The 22,619-nt window shown below is 36.0% G+C and overlaps 1 protein-coding gene across 1 annotated transcript; it reads left to right on the top strand.

The window, feature by feature from the left end:
* Positions 1–747: 747 nt before the first annotated feature.
* Positions 748–20,666, top strand: LOC121426486 (coiled-coil domain-containing protein 93-like). Its single transcript, XM_041622814.1, has 17 exons — positions 748–884; positions 2,593–2,706; positions 3,346–3,440; positions 3,821–3,932; positions 5,482–5,580; positions 6,750–6,904; positions 7,317–7,515; positions 11,882–11,968; positions 12,253–12,372; positions 13,213–13,346; positions 14,353–14,434; positions 15,463–15,609; positions 17,072–17,180; positions 17,801–17,921; positions 18,286–18,370; positions 18,840–18,953; positions 19,956–20,666. The coding sequence occupies exons 1-17, from the start codon at positions 792–794 to the stop codon at positions 20,004–20,006; spliced, it is 1,917 nt and encodes a 638-aa protein (XP_041478748.1). The 5' UTR covers positions 748–791; the 3' UTR covers positions 20,007–20,666.
* The last annotated feature ends 1,953 nt before the right edge of the window (positions 20,667–22,619 follow it).

Below are 22,619 nucleotides of genomic sequence, written 5' to 3'. Positions count from 1 at the left end.
TGGTGACAAAGATGATGATGATGAGGATGGTGATGATGATGATGACCATGATGATGATGATGGTGATGGTGGTGATGATGATACGATGATGGTGGTGATGGTGATGGTGATGATACGATGATGGTGATGGTGGTGATGATGACGATGATGATGGTGATGATACTATGATGGTGATGATGATATGATGATGAGGATAATGAGGATGATGATGATGATTGTGATGGTGATGATACGATGATGGTGATGATACGATGATGGTGGTGATGATGATGATATGATGATGGTGATGTTGATGACATGATGATGATGTTGATGATGCATGCTGCCGTGTGGGATTGAGTGAGAGAGGTACTTGAAACGGACTATTGCTTGCCAAATTTGGTGTTTTAATGTACATATCAGTGTAGGCTTAATATCCTGCCCCCCCCCCCAAAAAAAAAAGGTGCATTTTGAATAGAAAGAAATAATACAGGGAGAGAGACGGGGAGCAATTAGAACGCAGATTTAAAAAATGAAAAGAAAGAATAATTTTCTTTCATTTTCTAGACAACGGAAAACTAAGGAATGAATGAATGAAAAAAAAAATGAAAGAAAAAATAGAAAGAGAATAACCAAGAGAAAACTTGAATATTTCGGATAAAGGAGGTAAGAGGGCCAGTGAAAAGGAAAGATGAAGGGGTCCCGCTGTCAACATTTTACAAAGAAGGACTGAATTGCGATCATATCATCGATCACCGCGCTCCGGAAGTGGGCAGTTCCTTGGCTTAAGTTAAGCCGAAAAAAAGGTGAAAATGGCGACGTCCAGTGTATTCCGAAGACCTTCCAGGCCTCGAAGTAGCTCAAAAAAGAGTGTTTTATATGATGCTGATGGCAACGAAGTTGAGGTAATCATAGCAGTTGTGTTTTCGATAAGAAACTCTTTCTATTTCAATAAAAAAGCTGTATTATAACCGAATTATTGTTGCGGGAACTGCTGACACAGTCCCACACGTCTGTATTGGTGACGGGTAATGTCAATGATTTTCCAATCGGAACAAAAAAGTCAAAAGAAATAAAAAGACGGCCAAACTCAGTCCTGAACATCATCAAGTAAGGCTTTGTGTACAGCAAGCAGTGATTTTCTCACAAAAATCTTGTAACTTGGACAAATAATTCATTGCTAATTTTGGAATTGATTTTGCCTGATTTATGAAATGAAAATCGATTTTGGCTTTTCCAGTGAAGGTCACACAATTTTTTTTTTTGGTGTGTTTCTGAATTACATTCTTGGGCTTGAAATGTAGCCTTTTGTCGGAGCCATTTGATTTTGATTTTTTTTTGGAAAATGTTTCAGGTAGCACAACCTGAGGTAGCACGGTAGCACGGCGAATGCTAATGGCTCCAGGCATGTGCCTAGGTCAGGTGCGAATTCGATTGTTGCATGTCAGAAATGGATCATCGGATGGCGCAATTTAATTTGCCTGCTGATGATCCTGATCGTGCTAGCGCTATACTTGCTGGATGTGTTAAAAGTAGATCTAGTGCTATTGTTGAATGATAAGTTTGTTAATTCATTCATTAATTTGTTATGTTAATTCATCTCTTTATTACTAGATCTAGACTACGAAGTATTACCTCGGGAAGTTTCTGAATGTAGGCATGTTATTCCTCTGTATACAGTTCTAGGTTTTTCCTCCTCAAGATGGCTGGCTCACTTCCGGGAGCAGGGCTTTCGTATTCATATTTTATTGGCTCATTTTCTTCAGCCATTCATGTATTCTTATTCATTTACTTGGTCTATTTTTTGAAAAAAATATGTTTTCATAATTTTTGTTATTTGATTTTTTTATTATTTGATTTATATTTCAGTTTTATATAATTATATTATTTAGATTATGAATGTTACTGATTTGTTTTTATTGAAATTTTTGTCTCTCCTGAACAAAGTTTGGTAGAGACCTGGCAATCACTTTTCCTGTTGGTATGTTAGTCTGTAGTTAGTCCAATTAGTCTGTTCCAAAATGAAAACGTTAAACTTTTTGTTCAACTTGCTCACATTTCTTTATTTCTGCATCAATTATGTTGACACTTGCTTAATATGATCCTTGGGTAATACCACATGTGTGTCCATGAATGTGATGGGTTCAAAGGTCATCTAAGGGTCAAAAGGTTAAGTTTTTGTTCAAAGTGCTCTCATTTCTTTATTTTTGCATCAATTATGTTTATATTTGTTACAAATAACCATTGGGCGATACCACACGTGTGTCCATGAGGATGATAAGGTCAAAATATCATATTGCATATTTTATCTTTGGCAGTATCAGGCAAGATTCGTTCGTAAACCACCTTGTTTAATAATTTAACGAAAAAATCAGGATAGATTTATGCATTTTCAATTACTACTGCAATTTGTGTATTCCTCTTAATTACTCTGTTATTATTATTTTCATTACTATTACTATTATCATCATCATTGTTATTGTCATCATCATCGACATCATTATAATTTTGTATTGCAATATTAATCCAGGAAGATTATTACCTGTATGTTGAATTAAAATATGGAAAACTATTATATCAAAGAGGGGCTTATTTTTCCCCAACTTTTTGCAGGTTGAAACTAGAGAAGATGAGGAACAGAATATCAAGCTGGGAGAAACGATTGAGCTGCTTGTTGCTGCTGGTTATTTCAGGGCCAGGATCAAGGGTCTTTCTCCCTTTGATAAGGTTAGTAGTTGTAGAGGTCCAGTGGTTAGGTCTTCAGACTGTGAACCTCAAAGTTCAAATCCCACCCAAGTCACTGATGTCTGTCAAAATGTTACTCTTTGTCAATCACTGCCTTCTAATCATCAATGAAAATTAAATTAAAGAAAATGAAATTGAAATTAGTGTTACTTGCTCAGCATTGTTAGGAACAGATCAAGAAAATAAAAGGCAAACTGAAATATTTCCCTTCCTCCCCCCTCCCCCATGCCCAAAATGAACCTGAAATTCCACAGATTACTTTATTGGATTTTATAAAATTCTGAAATTCTGCAAAGAATGAAAAGTTTTGGATTATTAGAAATAGGAAAAAGAGTAGCTAAACAATTTTTATATATTTTTTGTGCCTGGCTGAATTACTTGCTAGGGAATGGAGAATTTGTCATTTAAAAATTTGTCATACTTTGATGCACACCTTTTCATAATTTCCCATTTTTAATTTCTACAATGTATATATCATTTTTTGTGGTTCTAAGTTCTTAAAGCACTGTTAAGAATCAATATAGTATCAAAAGGCTGTTAATGCAAAAGTAAGTAACTGTTTTTTAACATTTTGTAATTTTTCACTTTTTTTCTGTAAACTTTTATTTTTCTTACTCCAAGGTTGTCGGCGGTATGACTTGGTGTATTACGACCTGCAATTTTGATATTGATGTTGATCTACTCTTCCAAGAAAACTCCACTATTGGCCAGAAAATGTAAGAAATCTTTTTCACGATACTAAAAAAACTACTTCATTTACAAACTACATGAATTAAAGAATAGTTGACATAGGCCTACTATTTTAAAACTGAAGTGTATGTAGAGAAAAATTGTGTGTGCATTATGTATTAAAATGCATCACTCTACTAATTGCACATTTGATGCGGCCTACCGTGTGTTGATCAGTGAGCTTGTGGAATATCATGTACATTTTAGGAATTTAAGGACTTTTCGGAATTAATTCATTGTGAAACACCTCCCTTGTCTGTAACAGAAAGTACGAATTAACTTGCCGAAATTGCACTTGACTTTACAGAAAACAAATTTGCCATGAACCCAATGAATGTGTATTACTTATAATATTGAATTTCTGTAGTGCTCTTACTGAAAAGATTGTAGCTGTCCTACCAAGGATGAAATGTCCTCATCGGATTGAGCCTCATCAGATCCAGGGTCTGGATTTCATTCACATCTATCCCGTTGTTCAGGTATGAACCCTAAAACATTATACAAATAATGAATTTCATGAATGCAATGGGCAGAATACCTCATGGGGTGAAAGATGAAGCCGAGCTGAACGGATCATTCATTTCATCGAATTAAGTATTCTGTCCACTGCACAAATGAAAAAAATTCATTATTTGGTTAATATTTGATTTTTGTCTCACCTGCATAGCAGAGTGAGACTATAGGCGCCGCTTTTCCGACGGCAGCGGCGGCGTCAACATCAAATCTTAACCTGAGGTTAAGTTTTTGAAATGACATCATAACTTAGAAAGTATATGGACCTAGTTCATGAAACTTGGCCATAAGGTTAATCAAGTATTACTGAACATCCTTTTAGAGTTTCATGTCACATGACCAAGGTCAAAGGTCATTTAGGGTCAATGAACTTAGACCATGTTGGAGGAATCATCATCGAAATCTTAACCTGAGGTTAAGTTTTTGAAATGTCATCATAACTTAGAAAATATATGGACCTAGCTCATGAAACTTGGACATAAGGTTAATCATTTATCACTGAACATCCTGCGTGAGTTTATGTCACATGACCACGGTCAAAGGTTAATTTGTACAAAGTGCATAGAGCAATTTTAATTGATTATGCGCTATATAAGTACCAATTTATTATTATTATATGACACCTAAAATAGATTCTTTTTCATACAAAATATGATCACGCAGTGCGCGCTCGGTCTATTTATTGTCCCGTACATACAACATATGCGCTGCATACTAACACAAGTGTGGTTTTACTTACGGTGGCTGTGGTCTTGGTGCACGTATGCAATGGACAAAATCGCATGGATCCAATATTGCACAATGAATGGATCCAAACTTGCACGGTTGATGACGTCATTGTAAAATGGGCCAAATGATTGATATCAAACGACCAATCAAATGACAAGGATCTATCTAGGTGTCATATAATTTTATAATACTGTCTTCTACCATTTCTAATGGTGGCTTGCTTCTTTCTGTCAGCATTTTTAGAATGTAGAAGGGTAATAATGAAATGATATGCATAGCTCATTGGGAGAACGTTTTCTAACAGCTGAAGTGGTAATGGCATGTTAGGGAATAAATTAAAGTAAATTCTCTGGGAGGGGGTAATAATCACCTTTAGTGTTATTTCTAGTGATTGTAGTTTTTTATTCTTTGTTGCTCTAATAATAAGTCCACTTTGATAGCTAATATTATATACTTGTAGAGTACCGTAATGTACCAAATTACCGTATCCCATTTTACCTCAGCTGTAGCTCAGGCATTAGATTATTGAGTTCTCTAATATTCTCTTTAGTGAATTTTTCAGATTCATGTACACTATGAAATGATTTATTCGCTCCTTTTCTTACACCTTAAGGTTTTGAAGATTCAGTATAATTGATTTTATTCGTTACCATCTTGTACCCTCCCGTACCTTGTAAATTTTGAAGATAAAATACACTTTGAAAATGATTGATTTGTTATTTTATTACACCTTGTGAATATTTAAGCGACATGCACCCTATAAAATGATTTGTTATTTTCTTACAGTGGTTGGTGAAGAGAGCAATAGAGACAAGGGAAGAGATGGGTGATCAGATCAGAGCATTTTCAATCTCACAGTTCAGCAAACATCACAAAACACCAGAGGTAGGTCTTAATGCTTCATTCTATGAATATCCTTTGTGATTCCTTCTGACAAGAGGTTGTGATAAACCCCCATTCCACAGGAAGCAAAACCTCTGAAAGACTGCTGTAAGACCATGGATCTTTCATGGATCTTGCTTTATATTTCAAGGGTTTTTCAACGAACTTTTCCAAGATATCCGAGGTCTTACACAATTCTTGATGGATCTTTCAGTGGTCTTCGTAGATTCCATAATCTCCAAAACTTTTTGAAACAGTTCAAAACAGTCTTTCAGTGGGCTTACAGGAAAATTATCGTTTGATGGCCTTTCAGGAGTCTTTCTGTGGTCTTTCAGTAAAATTTCAAGGTTCTAACTAGTCTTTGCATGATCTTTCGACAGTCTCAAGATTTTTGGGAGATCACTGTAAGACAAATGAGAGACCATTGAAAGGTCAGTGAAAGACCAGGCAAAGTCCATGGAAAGAATTCTGAAAGATCACTTGTTGCATAAAAGATCTCTGAAACATCTCTATAGGACTAGTCTAAGACCAGTAAAGACAAGAAATATCCATCAGTCTTTCAAAGTTCATTGAGGGGTCTTTCTGAGCCATTCCACAGAGATTACAAATTTCAGTTATCTTGGAGACTGCTGTAAGACCTTGCAAATTTTTGGTCTTTCAGAGGTCTCCCCTGTGTAAAATGGGGGCCTAAAGATAGACCTTAAATGCATTGATGATCTGCGGCTGGCACATCTCTGGCAACTCTTTTCACACGTATTCCATAATCTAACGACATGAAGGCCCAAACCACACAGTAGAAATCAAAAGGATGGTGATACATATTAGAAACTGGGTCTTCCATTCTGATGGGATTTCTCTAGTTGGTATCACATTTGTTGGTGAATTCCAAGAGAAGATGTGAGGTGAGGTGAATGGGTACCCGGAAGGATTAATTTCTTGCATGCACTGAGCGCTGGTGATGGTAGCTTGAGATAAAGCCAGGGTAATAATAGCAAGCGCTTTGTATCCTCAGGCAAAAAGCGCTAAATAAATCCAGCTATTATTATTATTATTATTATCATTACAAATGATCAGTAATACCATTTAAGATTTTTAGGATAGGATAAGATAGATTACCTATGTATTGTATGAAATAACCATAATACCTGGATTATTAATGGTTTGTCCCGCAGGATGTTGATTTTGATAACAGGAAGGACACTTCCATTTCAACCGTAGGGGAGATCAAGGATTCCTACAAAGCTCAGAGGAAATACCGCCGATCTGATGCTCACAAGCTGAGGGATGAAGAGCTCAGAGTTCAATCAACTTTACTTGAGTACGGAAGGTAAATAATGGAACTCAAACATACATTATCAAATCAATTTTAAAGGATTTACATATCCAATTTACAGACAAAATTGTAAATTCAGCCCCTAACAGTTGAATGTTATGCCTTGCTTATCATTATTCTTGTTGGACACAGATTTGAAGTCATAAATGTACATTAGTTTAAGCAGAATCATTTAAATCTTATACATATTTGTCTGTTTCCAAGAATTAACAGGTCGTCATTGAACTAAATCAGGGGAGTAGAATTGCAGAACAAAATAGATTCAGATTATTAGTGATGGTACAGTGAGTTGACTAATTTTCTAATACACTCTTGATCGACTAGTAGTAATTTTCGCATTATATACCCTAATTGTGTTGGAAAATTAGACTTTGATAAACATCTAACCCTCTTTGTGTCTGTTTAGGAGATATGGTGTTGGAGGAAGCAGTCAGAATGAGAAGGAATCTGAGAAGGACCCTAAGAAGAAAGCAGTAGCTGCTGGTCTATCACCGGTCACCAAGGGAGGAGCAGGAGGAGGAGAGGATGCGGAGGAGGAGAGAATAAAGGAAGAGAAAAGGATTCAGGCTTTGATGAAAGGCATGGCTGCTATGGAAGTAGAAGAGGTGAGTCAAAGTGATGGATGGATGGAGGACAAATGGATGGATGGATGGGTGGATGGATGGATGGGTGGGTGGATGGATGGGTAGACGGATGGGAAGATAGATGAAGGGATGGATGAATATGAGTATGAATTTCTAAAAGTGTAGATTTGCTTATCTACAATCTGCTTGTATGTCTAAGATTAGACATTTTAGTATCAGATATATTGTACGGCTAAACTTTGAAAAGGTCCCGTATAGAATAGACTTAACTTCATGAAATTTTTGGTACAATTACATTTCATTTTAGGGATTTGTCCATGATAGATCTGAGTAAGTGAATAAGACATCTCCAACTCTACCTGTAGTAAAATAAAAGAAAATCAACTTTTAACAGTCAATTCAAATCAATTTCAATATATTTACCATCTTTAAAAATAAGTGTACATAAAAATATGACATAAAATACAGATACATATTGTTTAAAAATGGAGGGATACCTTACTAAGCACCGTGCTTGTAAGCAGGGTCCCAACATACAATATACATTTGAGGTTAACATAATACAGATTATACATCATAACATAATGCAAATTATACATTAAAAATACATATGTATTGATAAAACACACACACATATGCATACACATAAATTGGAGAGAGAGAAACAGAAAGAAAGAAAGGGGGGACAGTGAAGATGGAAGGTAGAAAGGAAAGAGTCATGATAAATACCATTCACAATTAAAGAAAAGAGAATGAGAATTTAACATCGTATACGTTGTAACTCAGCATGAATTCATTTTAGTAAAGTACAGTCGTTTTAAAGAGAGTTTGAATTTGGAAAGTGTTGAACTCCTTTGAGTAGTGTGGTCAAGGCTATTCCACAATTTGATATATTGCACACGGAATGAATTTAAGACCATGGAAGAGGAGACCTTGGGTTGATAAAATAATTTACATTGGCGAGTGTTATAATCTTATACTGTTGAGTTAAGAGTAAACATATCAAATATCTTTGGCAAAATTCCAGATTTGTATTTATACATGAAAATAAGGGAATCCATAGAAATGAGATCAGATAAAGGTAAAATATTCATTTTGATGAACAATGGCATACTTGGACAGTTATATGGAGATGATGAAATAAGTCTTGTTGATTGTTTATGGAGTATTGATAATTTAGATAGATGACTTTTGAAAGTATGACCCCAAACTGAGTTGCAATATGTTAAGTGAGGCAAGATTAGGCTATAATACAAAGTAATAAGTATATTTTTAGGCAATATGAATTTTAGTTTTGAAACGATTCCTATAGACCTCAAAACTTTATTACACACATTATTAATATGTGGTTTCCAAGAGAGGTATTCATTTACTGTAATACCTAAAAATTGAATATTTTCAACACGTGATATATCATGACCACCAATAGTAAGATTTGAGAGGTCACTTGAAACCCTCCTGTTCCTTGTTCTGAAAATAATAAATTTAGTTTTATCAAAATTCAAAGAAAGTTTATTACAACAGAACCAGTCATACAATTTGTTAACTTCTTTATTAGTAATAGATATCAAATCATAAATATTCTTGTGAGGATTTATAATACAAGTTTCATCAGCAAATAATGAATAATGGAATAATTTTGAAGAATTTGTAATATCATTTATGTATATGAGGAACAGTACTTACCACTCTTTGGACTTATACATGTTGGTGTGTAGTCAGTATCCTGTTCTTTGGTTTTATCCTCTGCTGATTCCTCTTCTTGTTCCTCTGATTCATCATCTGCCCTCTGGACCTCTTGCTCGTCAGTAGTCTCATCATCTTTTCTCTGCATCTCTTGTTCCTCAGTAGATTCATCATCTTCCCTCTGCGTCTCTTGTTCCTCAGTAGATTCATCATCTGCCCTCTGCATCTCTTGTTCCTCAGTAGATTCATCATCTGCACTCTGGACCTCTTGCTCGTCAGCAGTCGCATCATCTTCTCTCTGCATCTCTTGTTCCTCAGTAGATTCATCATCTTCCCTCTGCGTCTCTTGTTCCTCAGTAGATTCATCATCTGCCCTCTGCATCTCTTGTTCCTCTGATTCATCATCTGCCCTCTGGACCTCTTGCTCGTCAGTAGTCTCATCATCTTTTCTCTGCATCTCTTGTTCCTCAGTAGATTCATCATCTTCCCTCTGCGTCTCTTGTTCCTCAGTAGATTCATCATCTTCCCTCTGCGTCTCTTGTTCCTCAGTAGATTCACCATCTGCACTCTGGACCTCTTGCTCGTCAGCAGTCGCATCATCTTCTCTCTGCATCTCTTGTTCTTCAGCAGACACATCATCTTCTGTCTTGTGCTCTTCCTCCGCACTTCAGATCTCGAAATACTCCACTGGAATGGGGTTTCGATATTTCAGACATTTCAGGCAGTGGGAAGCTTCTGATAAATGAGAGACAAAACAATGAAAAAAAAATAGAGCACTTGGATAGGGGCATGTCTGATTGTTCTATTCAAACCTGCAGTGATGCCTTGTATGGACACAATTAATGCAAAGAAATGAGAACAATTTATCTTTTTTTTTGGAAAACTATTTCTTTACAAGATATCGATGACCACCACCACCCCACAAGAAACAACAATGGTTCTTCCTCTTACCATGATACACCTTTATATCAAATTCAAAAACTAATCAGCTCATCGTCACCTAGATATGTATCCTCGAGCCAAGTTTGAAGCTGATTGGTTGACTGGTTTTTTTATCACGATAATGAAAGTGGGACGGACGGACGACCGGAAAACAAAATGCCTCTGGCATCCACATTCGGTGGGCGGAGGCATAAAAATATATTATTTCAGATCATTGTTATATTTGTAATACTTGAAAATAAATTAATTACAAATTTACCTTTATAAATATTAAAAAACAAATGAGACATTAAAATTTATTATAAGTTTTATATTTATTTCTCTTTGTATGGTTAGTTATACTAAATATGATTTATAATGGCAATTCAACCACGACACACTTTTATCCATTATCATAGATTATACATTTTGGTTATAATTGTGTTTACTGTTTGTTAACAAGTTAACATGGAAAGCCAGTACAGTCAAGAAACTTATCTTTCTTAGCTAGCCTGTGAACCTTTACCAAGTGTCTATGGAGCTTTGTTTTTACTGTTGAGGAATTGCAGTTTGGGAAGGGACAAGAAAGCCGATCGGGGCCTACGGTTCCTCTCCTACCCTGCCCTTCATTTTGGGAGGCCTTGATAGCCTTTTCCCTTTTCATGTCATGACAATTTCGGAGATGACGCGTTAGTTGCTTAGTCTGTATCTGGCAGAATTCGAACGGACACGTCCGTTTGCGTCGCAGGGGCATCTCATAGCGCAGCCACTATACAAGCACCACAAGTGCCAAGTTAGCACTGTCTCACTTTTTACAGTGTAGGGTTTACATGAAGCAAGCCGAGAATAAAAAGAATAAATATGCCATATCAACATGTACAATAATTATTTCCTGGCCTGTCCTGTGCTGAAGGACATGAATATTTATATCCAGTCATGGGTCTAACACAAGAATTACGACATGATTCCGCATTGCATGTATTGCGTGCCAAAATGAGCATCGTCAATGCATGAACGCTTGATTAAATATTCAAGGAAATGTATGAAAGGTACATTAATTTCTCAGAGAAAAAAAATCAGATGTAACTCAAGAAAAATGAGGCGAGTGGTCTCATGAACTTTAAATTTCGGTCCACTTGCTCTCATATATGAGAAATTCGCCAACGTGATTCGTGGCTGACGTGTCAAAATTAGTGAAATCAAGGCAGCAATACCAATGTGAAATTTTACTTAATTTAATTTTCTTAGAATAAGTTCAGTCAGAAAAATAAGCAGTGTGCCTACATAGGCTGCATTCATGCCCAGAGTCCTGGGGGAAGATAAAGGCTAGAGATAGCCCTAAACTAGTATTTATATTAGGGCTTTTAGGCCTATGCTAATACATTCTCGATTCGCTTACGTAATTTGTGGATGGGGTGCGAAATTGAGCAATATCAAGTTAGCAATACCATTATGAAATGTCACTGAAATACATCAAACCTTACCGTATAAAATAGTTCCAGCGGGAAAGTAAGCAGAAGATCGAAACATGGCCACCATTCACCCCAGAGTTCTGGGGGAGAGATACCGGTAGCGATGTGTGATAAGAAAATAATTGCATCTAGAACAATTGTTTAGGAATCTGGTGAATGCTTTCATGTAAAATATTTTTTATTGGTGACTGAGTGGCTTAAAAGGCAGTTCAGGATGGTTGTCCATTTGATTGAAAAGTCTTTTGAACAGATTGCTATAATAAAGATGAATTAGAGTTTATGAATTTTTTTTATTTCATGATTTTTAGGGTAAAGTTACAGCTAGTATGGTGGGTAGCATTGTTGGATTACAGTCAGATGTCATCGGCCAACTAGCTGAGGAATATGCAGAAAGGGTATGTATATGTTGATAAAATTTAATGTAAAACCTTGCTTGAAATATAAATACGACTTGCAGCAACGATGTCAAAATGTGTTCAAACAGAATTCAGTGAAACATGTGCCAAATAGCTCTGGAAGAAAATGCGTAATTGCTGAGAAATTAGCAAAAACAAGCACAAGAAGCACAGAATTTCATCAAATGTCATGCATTTTTTTGAAGCAATATTAATACACTGTCCCACATATGCTTTTACATATGCATATTACCTTTGACCTCATGTTAATTTCTTTTGTACAGAAATCTGAGTTACAACAGATGGAAGATAAACCAGAGAGAATGAGTGGAGCCCAGCAACATCAGAGGATTGTAGCATCATTACAGAAACAGATTACTGCTGTTAATAAGAGAGTAGAAGAGGTACGCTAAACATACAGATTACTGCTATTAAAGAAAGTAGAACTAGAAAAGGTAGACTAAACAAATTAGTTGATTTATGAGAGTTTGAGTTGATGATGACAAATAATTTCCCACAACAGTGAAACACTTAGGCCGGTATGTCCAGTTTAAATAGTCATGGTCTTACTCTTTGCTAACATGGGAAGTGGGAAATGTCCAAATTGTTTTAACATTGTTTAATTCTTACGTTTACTGTGATCTTTGATGATTAATAAAATTAGATTAGTAATTATTCTAAGACAATTATGGATTATTGGAGTGAAAAATGAGCTAATAGATTGAACCTGTATTGCTGAAATTGGCTATCAATCATTAACCAGGACTTCAAACAGTGTATCTGCAGAGAGCCAGCTGCAAGCATACAGTAAAACCCAACAGAGCCTCCAGGGCCCAGTAACATGAAGATGAGCGATTAATCGCTAATTTGAAAGAACGATTCTGATTGGTTCCCAGTCAGTCTATGAACAAAATTCGTATGCAACGATGATCTTGATAGGCCATTTCATTTAGCGATTAATTACCAGCCTTTGTGTTACGGGCTCCTGGATGTTGAATCGTTCTTATCGATAATAGTACTGGTCATTGTACAGACGAGTTAAGTTTACTTATTTTGAACTATATTCTGGTTTTTCTCTTCAGTCGGAAGGTGTCTGCAGATAGTCAGCAGCAAGCATACAGTAAAACCCAACAGAGCCTCCAGGATGTTGAATCATTCTTATCAAGAATAGTAATTGTCATTGGTCATTGTACAAACTAGTTAAGTATACTAATTTTGAACTATATTCTGTTTTTCATCTTCAGTCGAAGGTGTCTGCAGAGAGTCAGCAGCAAGCATATAGCGAAGCCCAACAGAGGCTGCAGGAAGTCGAATCATACTCATCAAGGATTGACGATGAGATGGCTAAACTTGATGAAGTCGGAGGAGAGAACAAAGCGTAAGTGATTATATCAGAATGCATAAATCGATGTAATATTATATTGTAGATCAGGGCACCGTCTTACAAAGAGTTGCGATTGATCTGATCAATTGCAACTATGGAAGTCCGTCAGTGTCATAATTTTTTTCTACAAGAACTTGGCACAATGTCCTTTGAAAACAAAAAAAAGCACACCAATTGTCAAGAAAACAGTGAATGCACATGCACATGTATGAATATACATCATACCTATAGAATATTTTGAAGAAACATGCATTTTAGATGTTGACATTGCTGGCTTTCCATAGTTGTGGTTGATCAGATCAATCGCAACTCTTTGTAAGACAGGGCCATGGCACCCTTAAAGGGGAAGTTCACCCTGACAAAAAGTTTATTGTAAAAATAGCAGAAAAATAATAAAAAATATTGCCGAAGGTTTCAGAAAAATTCATCAAATAATTAAAAAGTTATTAGAATTTCAATTATTTGATTTGTGACGTCATATGCGAGCAGCATTCCTACATAGCGAATGGTAGAAAATCAATGAAATGTCATTTTCTCAGAAAATTGAAAATGGTTTTCACTGTAACTTTTGTATATCAGTAGACAAATCATTTCACACCAAATCATGAAAAGAAAACAAACTTAAGTCATCAGGAACCATACAAAATTTGAAATTCATACATTTTATATTACATAACACATGGGGCAGCTGCTCGTTTATTACATCACAAATCCAAAATTTTGAACTCTAATAACTTTCTTACTCTTTAACAGATTTTCCTCAAACCTTCACCAATATTTTTTATTATTTTTTCTGCTAATTTTACAACAAAGTTTTCTTCAGGGTGAACTTTCCCTTTAACATGAAGCTTAGAGGTTGGTTGTCCAGTTGATGACTGGGGATACACCTCTTTTAATGCGTATTAGAAAAGTCTACATTGCAATTTCCATGTGCATAAATTTTGAATACCATATTATTTATTTATCTGATTGCGTATTTTTGGTTTCTCTTCTTCATCAGAGTCCTTCAGGAGCTGAGAGGTCTGGTAGCAATGAATGAAAGCCTGAAGAAACAAGAACAAGAATTTAGGGCACATTGTAAGGTAAGATGATCAAAACTATCAATTTGGATCACGAAAGGCCACCGCACACCTTACGACCCGACCGGTCACCGACTGGGTGAGGGGAGATGTGACGTCACAGCGCTTGTCAGCTTCAGAGTCGCAGACCGGTCTGAGACAAGTTGCAAGGAAAATCGGAAGGATTTGACATGTCGAATCCTTATGACTGGATCGCAAGCTCAATCCAACCTCCAGCCAATCAGACAGCAGAGTTGCATATTATGATAAACAACGCGCATACGCAGTAGTAAGCGCAATTTCTCAGATGCTATGCCAAAAAGCAAAAAGCGCATGCGTGAGTCGCAGATCGGATCGCAAGGTGTGCAGTGTCGAGGCTTATGACTGCCTTGCGATTCATCTCCCCTCACCCAGTCGCAAGCCAGTCGGCGACCGGTCGGGTCGTAAGGTGTGCGGTGGCCTTTAGATTTAGATCAGGGAATAATTTTACTTCTAAAATTTTATTAGCATTTCTGATTGTATGAGAAAAGCTTTTATTAAGTTTTGTACAGTCCTCTGTAAAAAAAAGAAAGAAAAATTCTACACAAAATAAATTTTGAGGAGCAAATATTGGTGAAGAAATTGTGATACAATACCAGAGAATTACTCACTGTACCTGAGGGTATAGATAATACAACTACCAGAATGCCAGGAAGAGAAATTGTTGACTTGATCATTTCTACCCTGTGGCTTTCTGTCCCAATTCCATTTGGAACAAACATAAGATTCATCCTTACAAGAAGCAGGCAATTTCAGTGTTGCTATGTTTCAAGTTTACTTGTAAAAGATTTGTACAATTGAGCAAATGTTCCAAAACATTGAGGCAACCTTGAAACAAAATACCATTATCATTGTTGTCATATGTTTAGTCCACTACACGTAGAAGGCTTCTAATGAAATAAGATAACAATACATGTACATGTATATACATTACATTATTCAATCATGAGGATTATCCATACTGAATCTGCCACGTAACTACCAAATGAAATATTATCTTGTGTATTTGATAGGAAGAGATGCAGAGATTGAAGCAGAGTATAGCTGACCTCCGAGGTCAGGATGGGAGCGGTGAGGTACAAATGTCTGAGAGAGATCAACTTATCGCTAGACAATATGAAGCAGATAAAGAAAAACTTCAGAAGATCAGACTACTCCTGGTAAGATATCAATATTCTCGTATTTAGTAATGTATTCAGTGTGGAGCGTTGTGGCCCAGTGGATTAGTCTCCGGACTCTGAAACAGAGGGTCGTGGGTTTGAATCCCAACCATGGCGTAATTTCCTTCAGCAAGAAATTAATCCACAATGTGCTGCACTCAAGCCAGGTGAGGTAAATGGGTACCTGGCAGGAATTTATTCCTTGAAACGCAGCGCGCGTAACAGTGCAACATCTGCACTGCTAAAGCCAGGGTAATTATGCTGCATATACTGTAGAGCGCTTAGAGACTTCTGACAAAGTAAGTATTAAGTGCTATATAGGCAAGTATAATTAAATTCATGTTTTCAGTATTTTTCATTGTTGTTTCACAAATTTGACCAATTTTATTTTTTGATCAGCTGCATTTTAATTGATTAGCTTTCTGATACTGTGTGACGAGATGAGGCAATACTAAAGAGATGGAAATTTGTGATTGTCTCAAGATCGTGAGCAATCCTTGCTAAGTCTAATGATTATGTTATCTTCTCCTCATTTGTTATCATCACCATCAACATCTCTATTAGCACAAGAAATACAGCGATTTTGCTCTCACGATAGCTAAAATCGCTCCTAAAATTTGCAGACTGGAATGCTTGGGGACCCACCTTTTTTAGAGATGCCCAGAGATATGCTACAAACAAGAATATTCAGAAAATCTATTTTATACATACATCAGAATAATGGGAAATGTTTTAGCAGCATTATTGCTCATTTAGCAAAAACGAACCTTTGAAGTGAAATAAATAGCCCCAAAAATTTAGCAATGGCCCCAATTGTCGCAAAAAATAGCCCCTAAAAAATTATTTCATCCCCTGATGACGATCATATTCATCAACTCACCATTGTATATCATCATGACCATCATCAAATTTATCATTGTATTTATAACTTTCATCATTTTATTTCATTCAACAAAAACCTTCCCTGTCTGCTTCTTCATCTACGTTCTCTTGGTAAATTCTTGATTCGTCTACTGCCAACTCGTCCACTCACCACATTGTCTACCTTCATTTAGTCTAATGCCATTCCGTCCATCAGCATTTCGTCTAACAACCATTTGGTCCAATCATCACTTTGTCTAATCACCAGTTTGTCTATGACCATTCCGTCTCATACCCATTTTCTTTTCAATCATGTCGCCCAGTTAACACTTAGTCCAATTAGACCAAGTGGTATGTGGACTAAATGGCTATTGGACCAACTGGTTATTGGACGAAATGGCAATTAGACCATGTGGATAGTGGACGAACTGATGGTAGACCAAATGATTTTAGACGAGTTGGTCATTGGACGAATTGGCATTAGACCAATTAGAAATAAACTTTCTGCTCTCTTTTAACTGTTTTTATTACACTTTCCTTCTGACTTATTCTCTCAGTGAACTCATTTGTTTTTTTTTTTATCTGACGATCCTATCCTCAGGCTCGTAAGAACCGTGAGATTTCTCAACTCCAGAGGAAGATAGATGAAGTGCCTACGAGAGCAGAGCTAACTCAGTATCAGAAGAGATTTGTTGAACTTTACAACCAAGGTAGGATCAATCATGCTTTATATCATCGAGCATTGTGATAAGTAGGGGGATAGGGGGCAAAATGACTTGATTTTTTTTCAATTGAATAAGGGGTGTATTGGTAATAAAAGGTAGATTTACAAGCACATGACCTCTTATCTGGTACCTTTCTGTCTTCCTCTTCCCCTTTAAGAAAAAATAATAATCTTCCTGCCCTTTCTCTTCTACATGAAGAATATTATTGACTATTATATAACATTGGAGTGTTAAAGAATAGTCAGACTAGTATAACTCACATTATTTTGATTGATTGATTGATTTTATTTCATTTCTGCATTCAAGGTAAATATGCAACATAACATCTAGGTGATACATTTTAAGTTTTACAAAACAATAAAGCAATAGTCATAATAAAGCAATGAAAGATGAATATCAACAAGAAGAAATATTCAATTAGAAGAAAAAATGAGTTAAAGCAAATGCAGGAGACCACCATCGTGAGCGGTTAAGCTTGAAAATGATGGCGGCCTCGTATTTACAATTTACCAAAGCTTTAACTGGGCTTTAAGCTAATTCTCTTTCTTTTACACCTCGAAAAAATTATTGCTCATGCATTGTGTTTTTTCTTTTCTCTTTAACAGTTGCCAGCACCCATAGGGAGACAAAGCAATTCTACACTCTTTACAATACACTGGATGATACCAAACTATACTTAGATAAAGAAGTCTCATTACTTAACTCAATCTATGATAATTTTGAGCAGTAAGTATTCAATTCATTCAAGGTAGAATGTTTATAACTGTGTTCAGCAAAACCAGGCACATGTCATATCAATGTGGGGGCGCTGTGGTCTACTTGTTACGACTCTCGTCTTACAATCTAAATCATATCACCAGAGTGAAAATTAGAATAAATGAAAAAATTTTTTTTACTAAAATGCTATTTCCTGCATGTTACAAAAGTCTTTGTATAATTACATGTTTGTGAAACTATTCAGAGGGGGAGACAAAGATTGAATAAAAATATTTACAAATACATATTTTGTGAGGACTTTAATGATGGCCAATCTCCAGCTTCTAGAATATTAATTTAAAACATTCTCCTTAATTTTGTCATCTATTTTTAGAGCAATGTCTTCATCGTCTGGAAAGGATCAGTTTCTTAAACAGTTTGATCAAATCGTCAATGGAGTCAAGCAAAACTCATCAAAGGTGAGCTCTCCGGGAATTTGCTTCATATCCTTAGTTATACTGAAATCTAAACTTTTCAAATTTTGTTACTGTTTGCTCTTTTTTTTATTAAACTTTTAAGTTTAAAGAAAAAAAGTGATATCTGTCTATGTACATTGGCAGCGAAAGCCAACAAAATTAGGGGGGTCCACCTGAAATTTTGGGATGGACAGGTAAAAAATTTGACAAGCGAAAAAAACCGAAAGTTTATCAACAAAAATTTTAGGGGGGAAAGGACCCCCCCCCCCCTTCCACCGCCTATATCTATGCATTGCAGGTGTAAATTTTGTGGTTGCAGGTCTTCTTTCATAAAAAAAATAGTTATGGAAGGTACGAAATAGGCTTATGGAATCTAAAAATAATTGTTATGGTTTTGCATTGCTCTTGTGGTATTGTCATGCAATTTCCTGAAACCAGATGATTGCTCATCTTTTGTTTTCTTTCTACATAGGTTGAGAAGAAGAAACAAGAAGAAAAGATGAAGAGAGATCAACTCAATGATACCTATCTAGATCTGGTTGAAAAACAGAGATTGTACTTTAAAACAGTCAAAGAATTTCAAGAGGTATGTCATAGATATATGGTACAATGCCTCGTTAGCTTGTTGTATGCAAGCAGATGAGAGGCTGAAGGTGCAATATTCTTTTCATCGCATATGTACGGTCCAAAATATACTACCGCACGGCCATGCAGGTGCAATTCACATACAGACTAAATGTACACTGCTGCGACAGATGTGCTCATGAATCATCGCTAGCTGGGCAATTTCTTTTTCTTTTTTTGCTTGTAGTGATTATTTTTATGACACAAGTAGTGAATTGTCCTATTCATTCTCTGGTACAAAATTTTGCAATAACCAAAAGACATAGTTACATTTTTCTTAAAGATTTCATACCATTTGTACTCTAGCCTATTTGCTATTGAATTCCATTGACCAGGAAGTTGTTTATTAAGTTAAGCATGGCCCAATGAATGATTGAAAAAAACTAAGTGTTATTATATTTATTTTATTTATGTAATTCATTTGAACATACTCCTTTGGATAGGAGGCACTCATAGAATATGGTGCGTTCATCCAATTAAAAAGAAACAAATATATACAAGCAATAATAACAAGCGATTGATTAAATAAAAAAAATACAAAAACAAATTATCAATCCCTTTACCCCACATGTAATACACTATTCAGACAAGGCTAAAACAGAATAGGGGACAGCATCTGTCCCCCATCCGACCCTCCCCCCCACTCCTCTATTCGACTGTGGGAAGCTGCAGCTGAAGAAAAAATAAAAAATTAAATAACATGGACGAACGAAAATACCATGCAGACTTTAAAAACGATTTGTAAGAAGAATAAAAAAAAATTCTAAAACAAGATCAATATCGCAGTCATTGAAGTGGACAATCGTAGACAGCATGTCCCTTGAGACTCCTAACATTAAACATGTTTTCAATGGTTAATTGTTTTGAGAAAGTATTATATCTTAATCAGGAATGATCATTGAGCATTATTAGAGGGACGTTTTTACCCTCTAACTTTATTCTTTCTCCTTCATTGTTCCAACAGGAATGCCGAAAGAATGAAATCCTACTGTCCAAACTTCAAGCGGCAAACTGAGAAAAATGACGTCATCAACTTCCAGCTCAGCAGTGTTATTGCCAAAGTCTCTGTAGCTTATCAGTACAATGGACAAGAGACATCCAAGGAAATATCCTATTCAGAAATACCTTTGTTTGGCAAATGCCCTCTCTTCCCCTACATGTTTCAAAAGATTTTAGATCAGGGCTCCGTAACACAAATATCAGCGATCAATCGCTTAACTGACCATTCAATATCGATGTTACACGCGCATCAGGTTTAAAGTACTGACCAAGGACCAATCAGTCTGGTTCTTTCATATTTGCAATTCATCGCAAATCTTTGTGTTACAGAGACCAGGGTTTCGTAACACGAAGGTTAGCGATTGATCGTGTGCTTGATTTTTACGATCGGTTGTACATTGTAGTCTATGGAATCAAACATAGAAAAATGTTCTACGATCATTGCTAAGTTTTGTGTTACGGGACCCAGGTTTCACTTGGTCTACAAGCAGTTGGTGTACTTCTTAGATTGTCTAATATCACATGGGCTAAACCCATTTGGCCTACCAATCTGTACTGCCCGCACAGAAACGTTGTTAGCAATAAGAGAGGCCCTTTTACAATCAGAGCTACCAAGTCTCACGCATTATGCGTGAGACTCAAGTATTTTGGACTCTTGTTCATCCCCTCAAATCTCTGTCTCACGCAACTATCACAGCCTATCCCCATATATATTGTACACAATGTCTGTGATCTCACTCAGATTCACAGAAAATCTCACGCATAGCTGATCTTTGAACTTGGCATCTCTGTACAATTGGTAAGGTGACAGCGATGCCAAATGTTTCAACCATGCATTACTTACACATTGAAATAATTGTTTTGACTTCACAATCCAAAAGATGTGACTAGGCTTACTATTAGTGCTCTGTTAGGCTAACAACGTTTCTGAGTAGCCGGCACTGGTCTAATGTTGGTCTTCTTCTCAGATAGTCTACTACCACATGGGCTACGCAAGTTTATGTACCCGTTAATCTAGTCTAATGCCCTGTTGGTCTAATATTCCAGATCATCTACTCGTCTTTATTTTGTAAAAAGAAAATTTGGTTGATGAACTGTTCATCTAGCCATGTAGACTGAGTGGCTTTAGACCATGTGGACATAAGACAAAATGGGTATAGTCTTAATGCAAATTATGCAAAATATGGTAAATGGGATAAATTAGGCCAAATGGTTAGTAGACAAACAAGGATGAGACCATGTGGGACTAAAAGTAGACAAAGTGTATGTAAACCAATCAGCAATTTACTCTTTGAAATACCATAGGATGGTTACATAGTAAATTCAAATAGTCACTCTTTGAATGTTAATTAAAACGAGATGTGCTTTTAACCAGTAATGTTGATCTATGCAACTCAACATCTAAACAGTATGAGGGATACTCTATGTCACCTCTTTCAGACGAGTGAAATGTAGCTTGTAAGTCCTTGTCTGAATTTTGCTAAACATAAGGGTTTATTGGGTAACAGTTTGAAAGTTATTTTGGTTCAGTAGAAATAAGGGTATGGATTGGATTAGGTTTCATCTCCATGTATGGCATAAATTGCAGATTATTTATGATGGCAGTTTCTGCTGTCGCAAAATTCAATGGAACAAAATGGTATATAAGGGTCCTGTTTTTCTTAGTTAAAACTATTGTAACTTTGCCATTATGGCAACTACCATGGTAACAGACCTCAGCAGCCAATTATAATCAAGGTTACCATGGTAATTGCAATAGTGGCAAATTTACAATCAATTCGAATTACAATTATGTCTCTATGAAATGGGCCACAGGAAAGTCTGTGATAATCCTATAAACTTGTTCTACAACAGCATACTCAACATATTTCTCTCTGAGTGATATTTAACCATTTTAAAGGCTTCAGTTTTCTTCGGATCTAACTTATCGTTCTCCTAATTAATCCTCATTCTTCCATGCATTAGGGATGTATCTTTCAGTTATTTATTTCTTTAATTTTTAAATTCTCTCTGGTGGGGCATGCTAGGTAGCAATGGTTGACTCACAAGGAAGAGTAGGTTTCATGATAATGAATGTTGGCAATGCATGTTTTATGAAGTGCATAAATTGGTGATCAATACTTAAGCTTTTCTCCCATTTCTGCCATCAACTGGTAAACATATTGGTATACAATCTGAATTCAGATTTTTTTTACTTCCACTTAAACCCCATTCTCAGGCTCCTTTTGTTTCTAATTGAATTACTGTCACTTGATAGGATAGGGGAAAATTCATCAAAGGTTTCTATTGTATTTATTTGATAATAATAAGTTTTGTGAAATTGGACCGAAATGTTTGTATATTCTTTATATAGTAAATATAAATTGAGAGTTGTATGCATCACAAACATACAAACTTTTCCTGCTTATTCAACAAAACACACACATGTTAATATTTAGCATACTAATGGTGAAAAATTGACCAAAAGAATGGATAAAATGCACAAACGTCCAAGTTGTTCGAGATCATTTCATTTTTATTGAAAACATTAGCAAAATAGAATTTGAAAGGATGGTAATAATATCAACATCAGAAAGAATGTTCATTGACAAAAATAGTACTCCTCATGAAAGGCTTGACCTCAAATGTC

This window comes from Lytechinus variegatus, chromosome 13 (genome assembly GCF_018143015.1).
Source record: "Lytechinus variegatus isolate NC3 chromosome 13, Lvar_3.0, whole genome shotgun sequence".
Taxonomy (NCBI): Eukaryota; Metazoa; Echinodermata; class Echinoidea; order Temnopleuroida; family Toxopneustidae; genus Lytechinus; species Lytechinus variegatus.
The sequence above is the reverse complement of the archived record's forward strand: the minus strand, read 5'-3'. Positions and strand labels throughout refer to the sequence as shown.